General features: G+C 41.2%; 1 protein-coding gene across 5 annotated transcripts in view; it reads right to left on the minus strand.

Annotated features, from left to right (window-relative positions):
- Positions 1-981: 981 nt before the first annotated feature.
- The window catches only part of slc6a16a (solute carrier family 6 member 16a), a 43,968-nt gene continuing 30,185 nt past the window's right edge, over positions 982-14,764 (minus strand). For 4 of the 5 annotated variants that reach the window (XM_090197487.1, XM_090197489.1, XM_090197488.1 and 1 more), the window contains 9 exons: positions 13,653-13,779; positions 13,175-13,350; positions 12,508-12,618; positions 11,871-12,112; positions 10,966-11,146; positions 9,036-9,237; positions 8,149-8,308; positions 4,150-4,312; positions 982-2,543 (listed from right to left, as the gene is read on the minus strand). In XM_090197487.1, the coding sequence (XP_090053613.1) occupies positions 2,208-2,543; positions 4,150-4,312; positions 8,149-8,308; positions 9,036-9,237; positions 10,966-11,146; positions 11,871-12,112; positions 12,508-12,618; positions 13,175-13,350; positions 13,653-13,779 (1,698 nt within the window). In that variant the 3' untranslated portion in view covers positions 982-2,207. Of the gene's footprint in view, positions 2,544-4,149; positions 4,313-8,148; positions 8,309-9,035; positions 9,238-10,965; positions 11,147-11,870; positions 12,113-12,507; positions 12,619-13,174; positions 13,351-13,652; positions 13,829-13,878; positions 13,983-14,764 lie in introns of those variants that run through there. The other variant, XM_090197491.1, reaches the window with a different exon arrangement.

Below are 14,764 nucleotides of genomic sequence, written 5' to 3' on the forward strand. Positions count from 1 at the left end.
TAGCTCACTGGTTCTGCCTGGTGACCTGCCCCTGATGGGGCCTCTCTAGCTCACTGGTTCTGCCTGGTGACCTGCCCCCTGATGGGGTCTCTCTAGCTCACTGGTTCTGCCTGGTGACCTGCCCCCTGATGGGGCCTCTCTAGCTCACTGGTTCTGCCCGGTGACCTGCCCCCTGATGGGGCCTCTCTAGCTCGTTCTGCCTGGTGACCTGCCCCCTGATGGGGCCTCTCTAGCTCGTTCTGCCTGGTGACCTGCCCCCTGATGGGGCCTCACTAGCTCACTGGTTCTGCCTGGTGACCTGCCCCCTGATGGAGCCTTCCTAGCTCACTGGTTCTGCCTGGAGACCTGCCCCTGATGGGGCCTCTCTAGCTCACTGGTTCTGCCTGGTGACCTGCCCCCTGATGGAGCCTCCCTAGCTCACTGGTTCTGCCTGGTGACCTGACCCCTGATGGGGCCTCTCTAGCTCACTGGTTCTGCCTGGTGACCAGCCCCCTGGTGGGGCCTCCCTAGCTCACTGGTTCTGCCTGGTGACCTGACCCCTGATGGGGCCTCTCTATCTCACCTGGTTCTGCCTGGTGACCAGCCCCCTGGTGGGCCCTCTCTAGCCCCCTGATGGGGCCTCTGACAGACAGACAGACAGACAGACACGTTGGGTCAGAGGCAACAATAGGCATCAGGAGATGATGTGAATGTTAAGTTCCCTTTCAGTCCGTTCACTACTATTAACACTACTAACACACAGCTATGTGGATTGTGCTGTTCCTCACTACCATCACATACTACAGGCCAGTAAAACCCCAGACACAAGGCATGTTCTTTTCTAAACATCTTTTAGAAGTTACTTTTGCAGGATCGTTGTTTATGGGCGGTTACTGGTCATACCGAGTACCACTGCACAACTTCCCCAATCTTTGCCCCAAATTCAGCTCCTTACTTTCTTGAACTAAGTTTAGCACCCTAATAAAAAAAAAACTGCATATCAGAATATATCAAATATATATTTTGTGGCTCTCTGGATCAGAGCCTCTACTTGTCTTACAAGAGTATTACTACGCAATATACAAGCTGGACTTTAAAGTCCTTCGCTTCCCTCAATACTCCTCACCTTCAGAAGTGTCTTTGGAGCAGAATCAAGTCAAACTACAAGAAACCCAAGAATACAAGTCATACTTATAATTGACCTGTGAGCAGCTAGTTGAAACTGTCATCACAGTTCAAGGAACAGGATCCTGGGTGTGTTAATACAGCACTTGAACCATAAGGCACTTCCTACAGTACTTATCAGTATAATGATAGGTCACCTATAATAAGGCACTTCGAACAGTACTTATCAGTATAATGATAGGTCACCTATAATAAGTCACCTATAATAAGGCACTTCTTACAGTACTTATCGGTATAATGATAGGTCACCTATAATAAGCCACTTCTTACAGTACTTATCAGTATAATGATAGGTCACCTATAATAAGGCACTTCTTACAGTACTTATCAGTATAATGATAGGTCACCTATAATAAGGCACTTCTTACAGTACTTATCAGTATAATGATAGGTCACCTATAATAAGTCACTTATGATAGGTTTTGTAAATAGTCAATTTAACTAGGCAAGTCAGTTAAGAACAAATTCTTATTTACAATGACAGCCTACCAGGGAAAGGTGGGTTAACTGCCTTGTTCAGGGGCAAAACAACAGATTTTTACCTTGTCAGCTCAGGGATTCGATCCAGCAACCTTTCAGTTCCCGGCCCAACACTCTAACCACTTGGCTACCTGCCACCCCAGGTCACTTATAATAGGTCCCTTATGATAGTTAAATTATGATGTTACTTATGATAGGTGACTTATGATAGGTCAATTATGATACGTGACTTATGATAGGTCACTTATGATAGGTCACTTATGATAGGTCACTTATGATAGGTCACTTATGATAGGTCACTGATAGGTGTGCGTTGGCACTAAGGATACAGGCACTAAGGATACATTGTGCTAATGTTAGGTTTCTTTGGTAATATGGATGAACGGTCATATACATTGTAATACATTATTAAGATTCACTATCAATTAAAAGTCTGGGAATATAAGTGGAGTCCTTTCCACTATTTCAGTCAAGAGACGCTCTCTCTCTCTCTCTCTCTAAAGTGGGGCTCTCTTTCCCGCGGCCACTCTCCTCTCTTCGTCCCTCGATTCTCAAACCCTCTCTCACATCGTATCCTCTTCCTCCTCCTCCACGTCTTCCTGTTGTGGGAGGAGTCTGTAGTGGTCGAGGCCCAGTGGTAGGAAGCTAGCCCTGGGTCGGCCATCATCCTCCACCGAAGGGGTATGCTGGGAGTTGGAGTCCAGGGCGTTGCTGGAGTTGCACTTGGTGTACCTCTCTCTGTCTATCTCCTGGCCCGCGAGCTCCCCCTCGGGGCCCATGCCACGGTTCTTCAGCCAGGAGTGGAAGTAGCCAACAGGGACAGGCAGGGTGGCAGCCAGGATCAGCATGGCCAACATGGCCAGGGCCCAGCCTGGGTACTCCAGAGTTGTCTCCGATGCCTGGAGAGGAAGACATACATTCTAAGGGTTCCAAAAGGGTTCTTCGGCAGTCCCCATAGGAGAACCCTTTCTGGTTCCAGGTAGAACCCTTTTTGGTTCCAGGTAGAACTCTTTAAGGTTCCATGTAGAACCCTCTGTGTTAAGGGTTCTACATGGAACTCAAAAGGGGTCTTCTAGAGGCAAAAGAAACGCACACCTATTTTGGCGAGGTGCTGGCCAGCGGAGTAGAACACTTGAACAATTTATAATAATGAATAACCAAATAACCAACATTTCGACAGACAAGCTGTCTTCATCAGGGTATAATAATACACACTGCAGGGTGACATGATCTTTTTCAAGGAGAGTCTCGCAAAAAGAAACATTCTTGCGTTCTAACTACCCGCTATTCAAAGTGCTCTGAACAAATTAACGGAATCGTTCACAAACATTGGCACATTCTAAGATCCGATGATAGTATCGGTAATGTGTTTTCGGACCTTCCCTTGATCGTATTCTCACTGGGCAGAAATCTCAGAGACCAATTGGTAAACTCTGATTTACCCACACCAAGATATCCCTGCAGAACATCTATTTGCGCCCCTACTGGATGGAATCTACAAGTGTAACGTCTGTGCTCAATGTAATGGCACTTATAAATGTTGATCCTTCAAACACCCCCAAACAGGGAAACAGATCCCAATCAAAGGTGTTATTACGTGCTCCACTAAGGCAGTTATTTGTCTTATAACTTGTCCTTGTGGTAAAAATGATGTGGGTAAAACAAAACGCAAATTAAAAGTATGTATCTCAGAGCATCGTAGCACCATTAGGTACAAAAACTTGACTTACCCAGTTGCGGCCAACTTTTTGGAAGCAAACCACTCGATTCCGTCCTTACGTTATATCGGCATCGAACCCTAGGAGAGGGGGTGGTCTCGACAATTTATTGTTAAAAAAAAAAGGCTTTAATTTAAAGACCCTTGTTCCCTTCGGTCTCAACGTAGACTGTGATCTGAAGCCATTCTTGTGATTATTGTGATTTTGCTGTTGTAAATGTTTGTAGGCTTATGTAGCCAGATTGCTTCTATGATCGTATGCTATCCATTCATGTTTTTGGTATGTTATTTTTATATCTGAGAATTAACCAATGATATCAGGCCACACCCAGCTATGATTACAGACACCTGTGTGTGTCCTTTGACACTATATAAACTAGTCACCCTGCAGTGTTTGTCATCACACCCTGATGAACACAGCTTGTCTGTCCAAACGTTGGTTTTTAGGTTATTCAATTATTGCATCTGAGCTCCTACAGTGTGCGGCCCTCAAAAGGGTTCTCCAATGGGACAGTCAAATAACCCTTTTAGGTTCTAGATAGCACCTTGTATAGGGGGATGAGAGCGAAAGAGAGAGAAAAGAAAGAGAGAAAATAAATAAAGAAAGAGGGAGGGAGGGATAAGAAGAGAGTGAAAAAAGAACATGAGTGTAATCAAGCAATTGAGAGAAAAATGTACTTCAAGGAAGTTAGGGAGGAAGTTAGGAAGGTCAAAAGGAAGGAAGGAAAGGAAGCCCTCCATCTAGCCAGCCAGGAACAGGGACCAGGGCCATTGTAGGGGTATCTCACCGTGGTGTGGTTCCAGGCTGTGTAGGTCGGTCGTTTGAAGACCATTCGCAGTAGACTTGCCGCCAGCAGGCCCACCATAGCAAACAGACACACGTACTTCCACAGGTACTTATACAGCACCGGGGGGCGCCATTTCAGCATGATCTCAATGTCATCCAAGAAGCTAGGAAGGAGAGGAGATGATAGAGGTGTCCTCATCACAGATGCTGAATCTCAAACCAACCCCATATAGCCTCTAGCCCGCTAGACTCTTGTGGAGATGTTAGAGGATTAGATAGCTGTCCACAATATGGCAACAATTCCACTCAGCCTATCAGAGGCTTGGTTGTACTTCAGATATCTCTGAACCTGATTTAGCTTTGAGACATTTTGCAGATGTCTTCAATACTATTGCAGATAATCATGTTCCCTTCAGAAAATGAAGGGTTAAAAGTCAATCGAATGCCTGGAACACTCCAGAGGATGCAGAAGTCATTCATAAAACAGTTGATGTTTGGGTCAAGGCCAGGGACACATGATTAGGCCTGGACTGGTAAGTTTTTAAGCAACTGAGGAATCATTGTCTAAGACAAATCAGAAAGGCTAAATCTGATCACTATGTAAGTTGTCCTTGATTAAGGCTGAACTCTGATGCCCGTTCATGGTTTCATGATTATCTTAGTGACAGAACTCAGGCCATCAAAATTGATGGGGTTAAGTCTGAATGTCTTGAAGTACATAAAGGTGTACCCCAGGGGTTATTTTGGGACATATTCTCTTCACTATTTATATAAACACCATTGGTCAATCTGTAAAAAAAAATTCAACTTCATCTATATGCGGATGATAAGAATTTGTTCTTAACTGACTTGCCTAGTTAAATAAAGGTAAAAAAATGTTTCTTCTTTTTAATTATGTATGCTAATGCCCCAACCGTTAATCTGTCTGTGTTAAAACTACAGTAAGATTTTATAGCTATTCTGGAATACCTTGCTGATTTAAAACTTGTGCTTAATATGGGCAAAACGAAATACATGTTGTTAACAAACTCTCGTAAGAATTTTTAAGATTAACTATATGTTCACTCATTAGATCGAACGTGCTCCCCCATATGACAGATTACTGCACCTGTACATAGCCCACCTATAATTTAGCCCAAACAACTACCTCTTTCCCTACTGTATTTATTTATTTTATTTATTTATTTTGCTCCTTTGCACCCCATTATTTCTACTTTGCACATTCTTCCACTGCAAATCTACCATTCCAGTGTTTTACTTGCTATATTGTATTTACTTTGCCACCAAGGCCTTTTTTGCCTTTACCTCCCTTATCTCACCTCATTTGCTCACATCGTATATAGACTTGTTTATACTGTATTATTGACTGTATGTTTGTTTTACTCCATGTGTAACTCTGTGTTGTTGTATGTGTCGAACTGCTTTGCTTTATCTTGGCCAGGTCGCAGTTGTAAATGAGAACTTGTTCTCAACTTGCCTACCTGGTTAAATAAAGGTGTTCTCAACCTGCCTACCTGGTTAAATAAAGGTGTTCTCAACTAGCCCACCTGGTTAAATAAAGGTGTTCTCAACTAGTCTACCTGGTTAAATAAAGGTGTTCTCAACTAGCCTACCTGGTTAAATAAAGGTGTTCTCAACTAGCCTACCTGGTTAAATAAAGGTGTTCTCAACCTGATGAATTTGATTTTATATTCTTGAAGCCCAATTCAAAAACCGTATTGGACATGATCCAGAAAGTAGACAGGATCGTACCGTATTACGGAGGGACACAGGATCGTACCGTATTACGGAGGGACACAGGATCGTACCGTATTACGGAGGGACACAGGATCGTACCGTATTACGGAGGGACACAGGATCGTACCGTATTACGGAGGGACACAGGATCGTACCGTATTACGGAGGGACACAGGATCGTACCGTATTACGGAGGGACACAGGATCGTACCGTATTACGGAGGGACATCACAATGTGACGTATTGGACATGATCCAGAAAGTAGGCAGGATCGTACCGTAAGAAAGGAGTACTGTACATCACTGGTATTATACTATTACACTGGTATTATACTGTACATCACTGGTATTATACTATTACACTGGTATTATACATTTACACTGGTATTATACTATTACACTGGTATTATACTGTACATCACTGGTATTATACTATTACACTGGTATTATACTGTACATCACTGGTATTATACTATTACACTGGTATTATACTGTACATCACTGGTATTATACTATTACACTGGTATTATACTATTACACTGGTATTATACTATTACACTGGTATTATACTATTACATTGGTATTATACTATTACACTGGTATTATACTATTACACTGGTACTATACTATTACATTGGTATTATACTATTACACTGGTATTATACTGGTATTATACTATTACATTGGTATTATACTATTACACTGGTATTATACTGGTATTATACTATTACACTGGTATTATACTATTACACTGGTATTATACTATTACACTGGTATTATACTATTACACTGGTATTATACTGGTATTATACTATTACATTGGTATTATACTATTACACTGGTATTATACTATTACACTGGTATTATACTATTACACTGGTATTATACTGTACATCACTGGTATTATACTATTACACTGGTATTATACTATTACACTGGTATTATACTATTACACTGGTATTATACTATTACACTGGTATTATACTGTACATCACTGGTATTATACTATTACACTGGTATTATACTGTACATCACTGGTATTATACTATTACATTGGTATTATACTATTACACTGGTATTATACTATTACACTGGTATTATACTATTACACTGGTATTATACTGTACATCACTGGTATTATACTATTACACTGGTATTATACTATTACACTGGTATTATACTATTACACTGGTATTATACTATTACACTGGTATTATACTGTACATCACTGGTATTATACTATTACATTGGTATTATACTATTACATTGGTATTATACTGTACATCACTGGTATTATACTATTACACTGGTATTATACTATTACACTGGTATTATACTATTACACTGGTATTATACTATTACACTGGTATTATACTATTACATTGGTATTATACTATTACACTGGTATTATACTATTACATTGGTATTATACTGGTATTATACTATTACACTGGTATTATACTATTACACTGGTATTATACTATTACACTGGTATTATACTATTACACTGGTATTATACTATTACACTGGTATTATACTATTACATTGGTATTATACTATTACACTGGTATTATACTATTACACTGGTATTATACTATTACACTGGTATTATACTATTACACTGGTATTATACTATTACACTGGTATTATACTATTACACTGGTATTATACTATTACATTGGTATTATACTATTACACTGGTATTATACTATTACACTGGTATTATACTATTACATTGGTATTATACTATTACACTGGTATTATACTATTACACTGGTATTATACTATTATATTGGTATTATACTATTACACTGGTATTATACTATTACACTGGTATTATACTGGTATTATACTATTACATTGGTATTATACTATTACACTGGTATTATACTATTACACTGGTATTATACTATTACACTGGTATTATACTGGTATTATACTATTACATTGGTATTATACTATTACACTGGTATTATACTATTACACTGGTATTATACTATTACACTGGTATTATACTATTACACTGGTATTATACTATTACACTGGTATTATACTATTATATTGGTATTATACTATTACACTGGTATTATACTATTACATTGGTATTATACTATTACACTGGTATTATACTATTACACTGGTATTATACTATTACACTGGTATTATACTATTACATTGGTATTATACTATTACACTGGTATTATACTATTACACTGGTATTATACTATTACATTGGTATTGGTAAACCTGTTTGGACATCTTACCGGTCAGCTCCGTACACCCAGGCCACAGCGAATGTCTCAAAGACCACCACGATGATCAGGGGTAGGGTGGCAGAGTAGTCATCGAACATTGTCACAAAGTAGTTCCCTGAGCGCTGGGTAAACAAAAGTCCGATCACAAAGCCCAGGGCACAGCTGCACACTGAACCATAATGACAAAGAACACAGCTATTTAGTGACACACTGAATCATAATGACAAAGAACACAGCTATTTAGTGACACACTGAATCATAATGACAAAGAACACAGCTATTTAGTGACACACTGAATCATAATGACAAAGAACACAGCTATTTAGTGACACACTGAATCATAATGACAAAGAACACAGCTATTTAGTGACACACTGAACAATAATGACAAAGAACACAGCTATTTAGTGACACACTGAATCATAATGACAAAGAACACAGATATTTAGTGACACACTGAACCATAATGACAAAGAACACAGCTATTTAGTGACACACTGAACCATAATGACAAAGAACACAGCGATTTAGTGACACACTGAACCATAATGACAAAGAACACAGCTATTTAGTGACACACTGAACCATAATGACAAAGAACACAGATATTTAGTGACACACTGAAACATAATGACAAAGAACACAGCTATTTAGTGACACACTGAACCATAATGACAAAGAACACAGATATTTAGTGACACACAGACTAAATGTTTCAAAGACAGACAAAGAGCACAACTACAAACTAAAACTTGTTATATTTTTTGGTGTTTTAGTTTGTAGTTGTGCTCTTTGTCTGTCTTTGAAACATTTAGTTGAGTGTGTGTGCGCACGTGTGTGTACGTGGGTGCATTTGTGTATTGGGTCATTGGTGTGTGTGAACATGTCTGTATTACCTGTGAGCATGGTCCGGTGGCGTCCCAGCAGGCTGAAGTTGTCCATGAGGGGGGTGAGGATCCCCTGCATGGTGCCGAACATGGTGCTCATGCCCAGGTTGAGCAGCATGAGGAAGAAGAGCGTGGACCAGAAGGGGCTGGCAGGGAACTGGGCCATGGCCTCTGTGAAGGCAATGAACGCCAGGCCCGTCCCTTCCACACCCTGGGGGTTAGAGAGAGAGGGACAAGAGGGACAAACACTTTCATTTATGTGGAGTATGATGATATTTGTAACTTGTATTCTATGTGGAATATGTTGATATTTGTAACTTGTATTCTACGTGGAATATGTTGATATTTGTAACTTGTATTCTATGTGGAATATGATGATATTTGTAACTTGTATTCTATGTGGAGTATGTTGATATTTGTAACTTGTATTCTATGTGGAATATGATGATATTTGTAACTTGTATTCTATGTGGAGTATGTTGATATTTGTAACTTGTATTCTATGTGGAATATGATGATATTTGTAACTTGTATTCTATGTGGAGTATGTTGATATTTGTAACTTGTATTCTATGTGGAATATGATGATATTTGTAACTTGTATTCTATGTGGAGTATGTTGATATTTGTAACTTGTATTCTATGTGGAGTATGTTGATATTTGTAACTTGTATTCTATGTGGAATATGATGATATTTGTAACTTGTATTCTATGTGGAGTATGTTGATATTTGTAACTTGTATTCTATGTGGAGTATGTTGATATTTGTAACTTGTATTCTATGTGGAATATGATGATATTTGTAACTTGTATTCTATGTGGAGTTTGTTGATATTTGTAACTTGTATTCTATGTGGAGTTTGTTGATATTTGCAACCTGCCTTTCTCAACAATGTATTGAAATTAAGAGGGTTTGAGTGACATAGGGGTTAGAGAGTGGTTAGATATGGGTTAGAGAGTGGTTAGATATGGGTTAGAGAGGGGTTAGATAAGGCTTAGAGAATTTGTTAGACATGGTTTAGAGAGGGGTTAGATATGAGTTAGCGATGGGTTAGAGAGGGGTAGGATATGGGTTAGAGAATTTGTTAGACATGGGTTAGAGAGGGGTTAGATATGAGTTAGCGATGGGTTAGAGAGGGGTAGGATATGGGTTAGAGAGGGGTTAGATATGGGTTAGAGAATTTGTTAGACATGGGTTAGAGAGGGGTTAGATATGAGTTAGCGATGGGTTAGAGAGGGGTAGGATATGGGTTAGAGAGGGGTTAGATATGGGGTAGGATATGGGTTAGAGAGGGGTTAGATATGGGTTAGAAATGGGTTAGAGAGGGGTTAGAAAGGGGGGTTAAAAATGTAATAGAGAAAGGGAGAGAACGAGGGAGGGAGGAAGGGAGGGGGGAGAGAACATGGGAGGGAGGGAGAGAACGGGGGGAACGAGGTAGGGAACGAAGGAGAGAACGAGGGAGGGAGAGAACACGGGAGGGAGGGAGAGAACGAGGGAGGGCAGAAGGGAGGGGGGAGAGAACATGGGAGGGAGGGAGAGAACAGTGGGAACGAGGGAGGGAACGAAGGAGAGAACGAGGGAGGGAGAGAACACGGGAGGGAGGCAGAGAACGAGGGAGGGAGAGAACACGGGAGGGAGGCAGAGAACGAGGGAGGGAGAGAACATGGGAGGGAGAGAACGGGGGAACGAGGGAAGGAGAGAACACGGGAGGGAGGGAGAGAATGAGTGAGGGAGGGAGAGAATGAGTGAGGGGGGGCAAGGTGTTAACAGGAGGTTGTAAGGGGTGAAGAAAGAGAGGGAATACAAGGTAGGGAAACAGTTAGAGCCAGGTAAAGACAGCTCCTTATAAATAACTTTCTGCCTACGACTCCTTTCTCCATTATTTCTGAAAATAGGATTTGAACCACAAGCCCCCTAAAACCTAATCTAACCCTCACCTTGCTCATCTCCTCATCCAGGTCACAGTCGGTGATGTTTGTCCCCACCTGAGAGCCGTAGTGATGGTACCACTCTCTGTAGTCAGGTATGGTGACGGAGGCAGGATCAGATATGTTGAACCACGGCCACCAGTGATGGTTGCTTCCATGTGTGGCCATGTCGTTTAACAGGCCCAGATTTCTGAAGGGTGGGAGGTGATGTAGTCGGAGCTTAGAATTATAAGGTTCCTTCTGTAAAAAGTTGATTCTGAGATAATTGGCTTTAAAGTTACCAAACCTTATTGTTTTGAATGGTGTGAGCAATTTCTATCTCATATCCTTATTCACTTAACAACATGAATTGGGGGGTATTTAGAGTACTATATAGGTAGAGAACATTGAACAGAACAAGAAAATGTCCAGAACTCAATTTGGGCAAAATTGCAGATAGAACATGATAATTCCAAGCTCTCAATATCGCAATTCCCTTCAGGTACATCGCTAATACTTTATTTGAAGGTATGCTTACACTCTTAGAAAAAAAGGTTCCGAAAAGGTTAGTCAGATGGACCCATAGGAGAACCATTTTGGTTCCAGGTAGAACCCTTTTTTTGGTCCCAGGGAGAACCCTTTTTGGTTCCATGTAGAAACTGGAACCAGAAGGGTTCTACCTGCAACCAAAAATAGTTCTTCAAATGGTTCTCCTATGTGGACAGTTGAAGAACCCTTTAAGGTTCTAGATAGCACCTTTCTTTCTAAGAGTGTACATATAGACATGTCTTGGATATGTTTCCATAATATTGACATGCTTTATAAAGGGATAGTTCATCCGAAGTAACAAAATGACATTTCTCACTCACTCACTCACTCACTCACTCACTCACTCACTCACTCACTCACAATCCCCCCCTTGACTCCATACTTACTGGGTGATGCAGTTCAGGACAATGTTCTTGGCCCTGAAGCCCAGCACTACGAACACCACCAGTGATGCGAGCACTGAGGTCATGAAGTTGATGCAAGAGACCATGAGCGCGTCACGGTGACAGTTGTTGTGGATGGGGTTGTAGGAAGAGTAGGCAATCACAGAGCCGTAGCCCAGGCCCAGGGCAAAGAACACCTGTGTGGCTGCCTGCCGCCACACCTGCACCTCAGCCCAAATTTCTATCTGAGACAGAGAGACAGAGAGAGACAGAGAGAGAGAGAGAGAAAAGAGAGAGAGAGAGAGAGAGAGAGACGAGAGAGAGAGACAAAAGAGAGAGCGAGACAAAAGAGAGAGAGAGACAAAAGAGAGAGAGAGACAAAAGAGAGAGAGAGAGAGAAAGAGAGAGAGAAAGAGACAAAAGAGAGAGAAAGAGAAAGAGAGAGAGAGAGAGAGAGAGAGCATAAGACTAAATTCTATTCTATTTATATTCTGTCAATTCAGGAAGTGAATAGAAATTCTTTTTTTTAAAATTATTATTCTTGTTTTTAAGCATCTTTGTACATCTTTGAGATTCTACTTGTAATTAAAAGCGCAAAATCAATGAAATATATTATTATTATTGTTATTATTGTACTTACTTTAGGGTAGAACATGTAGGCGATTCCCTCCTTGGCTCCATCCAGCATCAAGCCTCTGACGAGGAAGATGAACAGCACAGCATAGGGGAAGACTGAGGAGAAATACATCACCTAAGGAGAAGAGAATTACAATTAGGAACCATCACTTATTTTAATGGAGATTGTAAAATATGTCTATGGATCTGGGAGAGGTTGTATTTCTCCAGCCCCACTCCTCAGCTGTATACCAGGACAGGTGGTGGGGTTGCCGCTTTGTTGTTTTTCCAATTTCAGAATGTATCTTTAACTTTACCTATAGGTAGATATAGGGCTGGGTTCATGGACACAGACTAAGTACCATAAGATATTGGATTAAATCAATATTTATCAAAATACATTCTACATTCTCTTTTAAAAACTATACATGAAAAAAAAACATTTAACAAGACAAGGTCAACGAAGGAGGACATTAACATTAACATTAAACAATTTAAAAGTAACATATGCCAAAAACAGAATTCAGTCACTTTCCTTCACAGCTAGCGTGTTAACTACTAGCCTACCATAATCATGGTTAGTGGTTGCCGGGGGCGACACTACTGAGGGTCAAGGCAGGTGGTGGGTGACCCGTTATACTGTTTGTAACATGCTATATGTTGTGAAAAAGATGAACTGAGAGCATCCTTACCTTGGCAGAGGACTTGATGCCTTTGATCATGGCTAGACAGACGATGGCCCAGGCAGCCAGCAGACAGCCCGTCATGATGGGGTTAAACTCACCAGACTCATCGATGGAGTCTGTGATGTCTAGAGCCTTCCGGAACCAGAAGTATGAGGTTGGGGAGCTACCTAAGCATTCCTTTACTGACAGACAGAGAGAGCGAGAGACAGAGAGAGAAGGAGGGAGAGGAAGTGAGAGATAGAGAGGGGGAGTGAGAGAGAGTGAGTGAGAGAGAGGGAGAGAGATTTATAGTTTACATACACAAACCCTGCTTTTGTAGAATACAACGTGTCCATTACACATCTAAACACAAATAAGGAGAAGCATGATATGAACCACACACACACACACACACACACACACACACACACACACACACACGTGTACAACTAACCTTGTGGGGACAAAATACTATACTACATGCACACACACAGCTAGTGAATACCAGTGTTATTGGTGGTCATGTTGATGGGACACTGCTCCCAGGGTAGAGGATACTGGAAGGAGTTGCCCATGTAGAAGAGACTCCATGCGATGATGACATTGTAGTAGAGAGCCACAAAGAAACACACCTGAGGAAGGAAGACAGGGTTAATACAGTATTTAACATGCTAGCTGCACCTGAGGAAGGAAGACAGAGGGTCATGCAGTATTTAACATGCTAGCTGCACCTGAGGAAGGAAGACAGGGTTAATGCAGTATTTAACATGCTAGCTGCACCTGAGGAAGGAAGACAGAGGGTCATGCAGTATTTAACATGCTAGCTGCACCTGAGAAAGGAAGACAGGGCTAATGCAGTATTTAACATGCTAGCTGCACCTGAGGAAGGAAGACAGAGGGTCATGCAGTATTTAACATGCTAGCTGCACCTGAGGAAGGAAGACAGGGTTAATACAGTATTTAACATGCTAGCTGCACCTGAGGAAGGAAGACAGGGTTAATACAGTATTTAACATGCTAGCTGCACCTGAGGAAGGAAGACAGAGGGTCATGCAGTATTTAACATGCTAGCTGCACCTGAGGAAGGAAGACAGGGCTAATGCAGTATTTAACATGCTAGCTGCACCTGAGGAAGGAAGACAGAGGGTCATGCAGTATTTAACATGCTAGCTGCACCTGAGGAAGGAAGACAGGGTTAATACAGTATTTAACATGCTAGCTGCACCTGAGGAAGGAAGACAGAGGGTCATGCAGTATTTAACATGCTAGCTGCACCTGAGGAAGGAAGACAGGGGGTAATGCAGTATTTAACATGCTAGCTGCACCTGAGGAAGGAAGTGTAAGGAAGTGCTATTTCTTATGCAGGTGACCAGCCTACTGCTATTACATTGCTATAACTGAGACAACGTATTTTCACAGTAAAACATGTTAGGTCCCATACAGGATAGCTCCCACACCCACACACACAGCACACACACATTACACACACTAACTGCCGAGGACACACAGATAAGACATACACCCACACATTGGGAGGAAGAGACAGCCTTGACTTGCAGAAACCAGCGCACACACCTAATCTCCTTTCTAGCCGAACATTGTGTGACTGAGGACAGC

Source organism: Oncorhynchus mykiss, chromosome 13, assembly GCF_057628025.1.
Source record: "Oncorhynchus mykiss isolate SJ-2025 chromosome 13, ASM5762802v1, whole genome shotgun sequence".
NCBI lineage: Eukaryota > Metazoa > Chordata > Actinopteri > Salmoniformes > Salmonidae > Oncorhynchus > Oncorhynchus mykiss.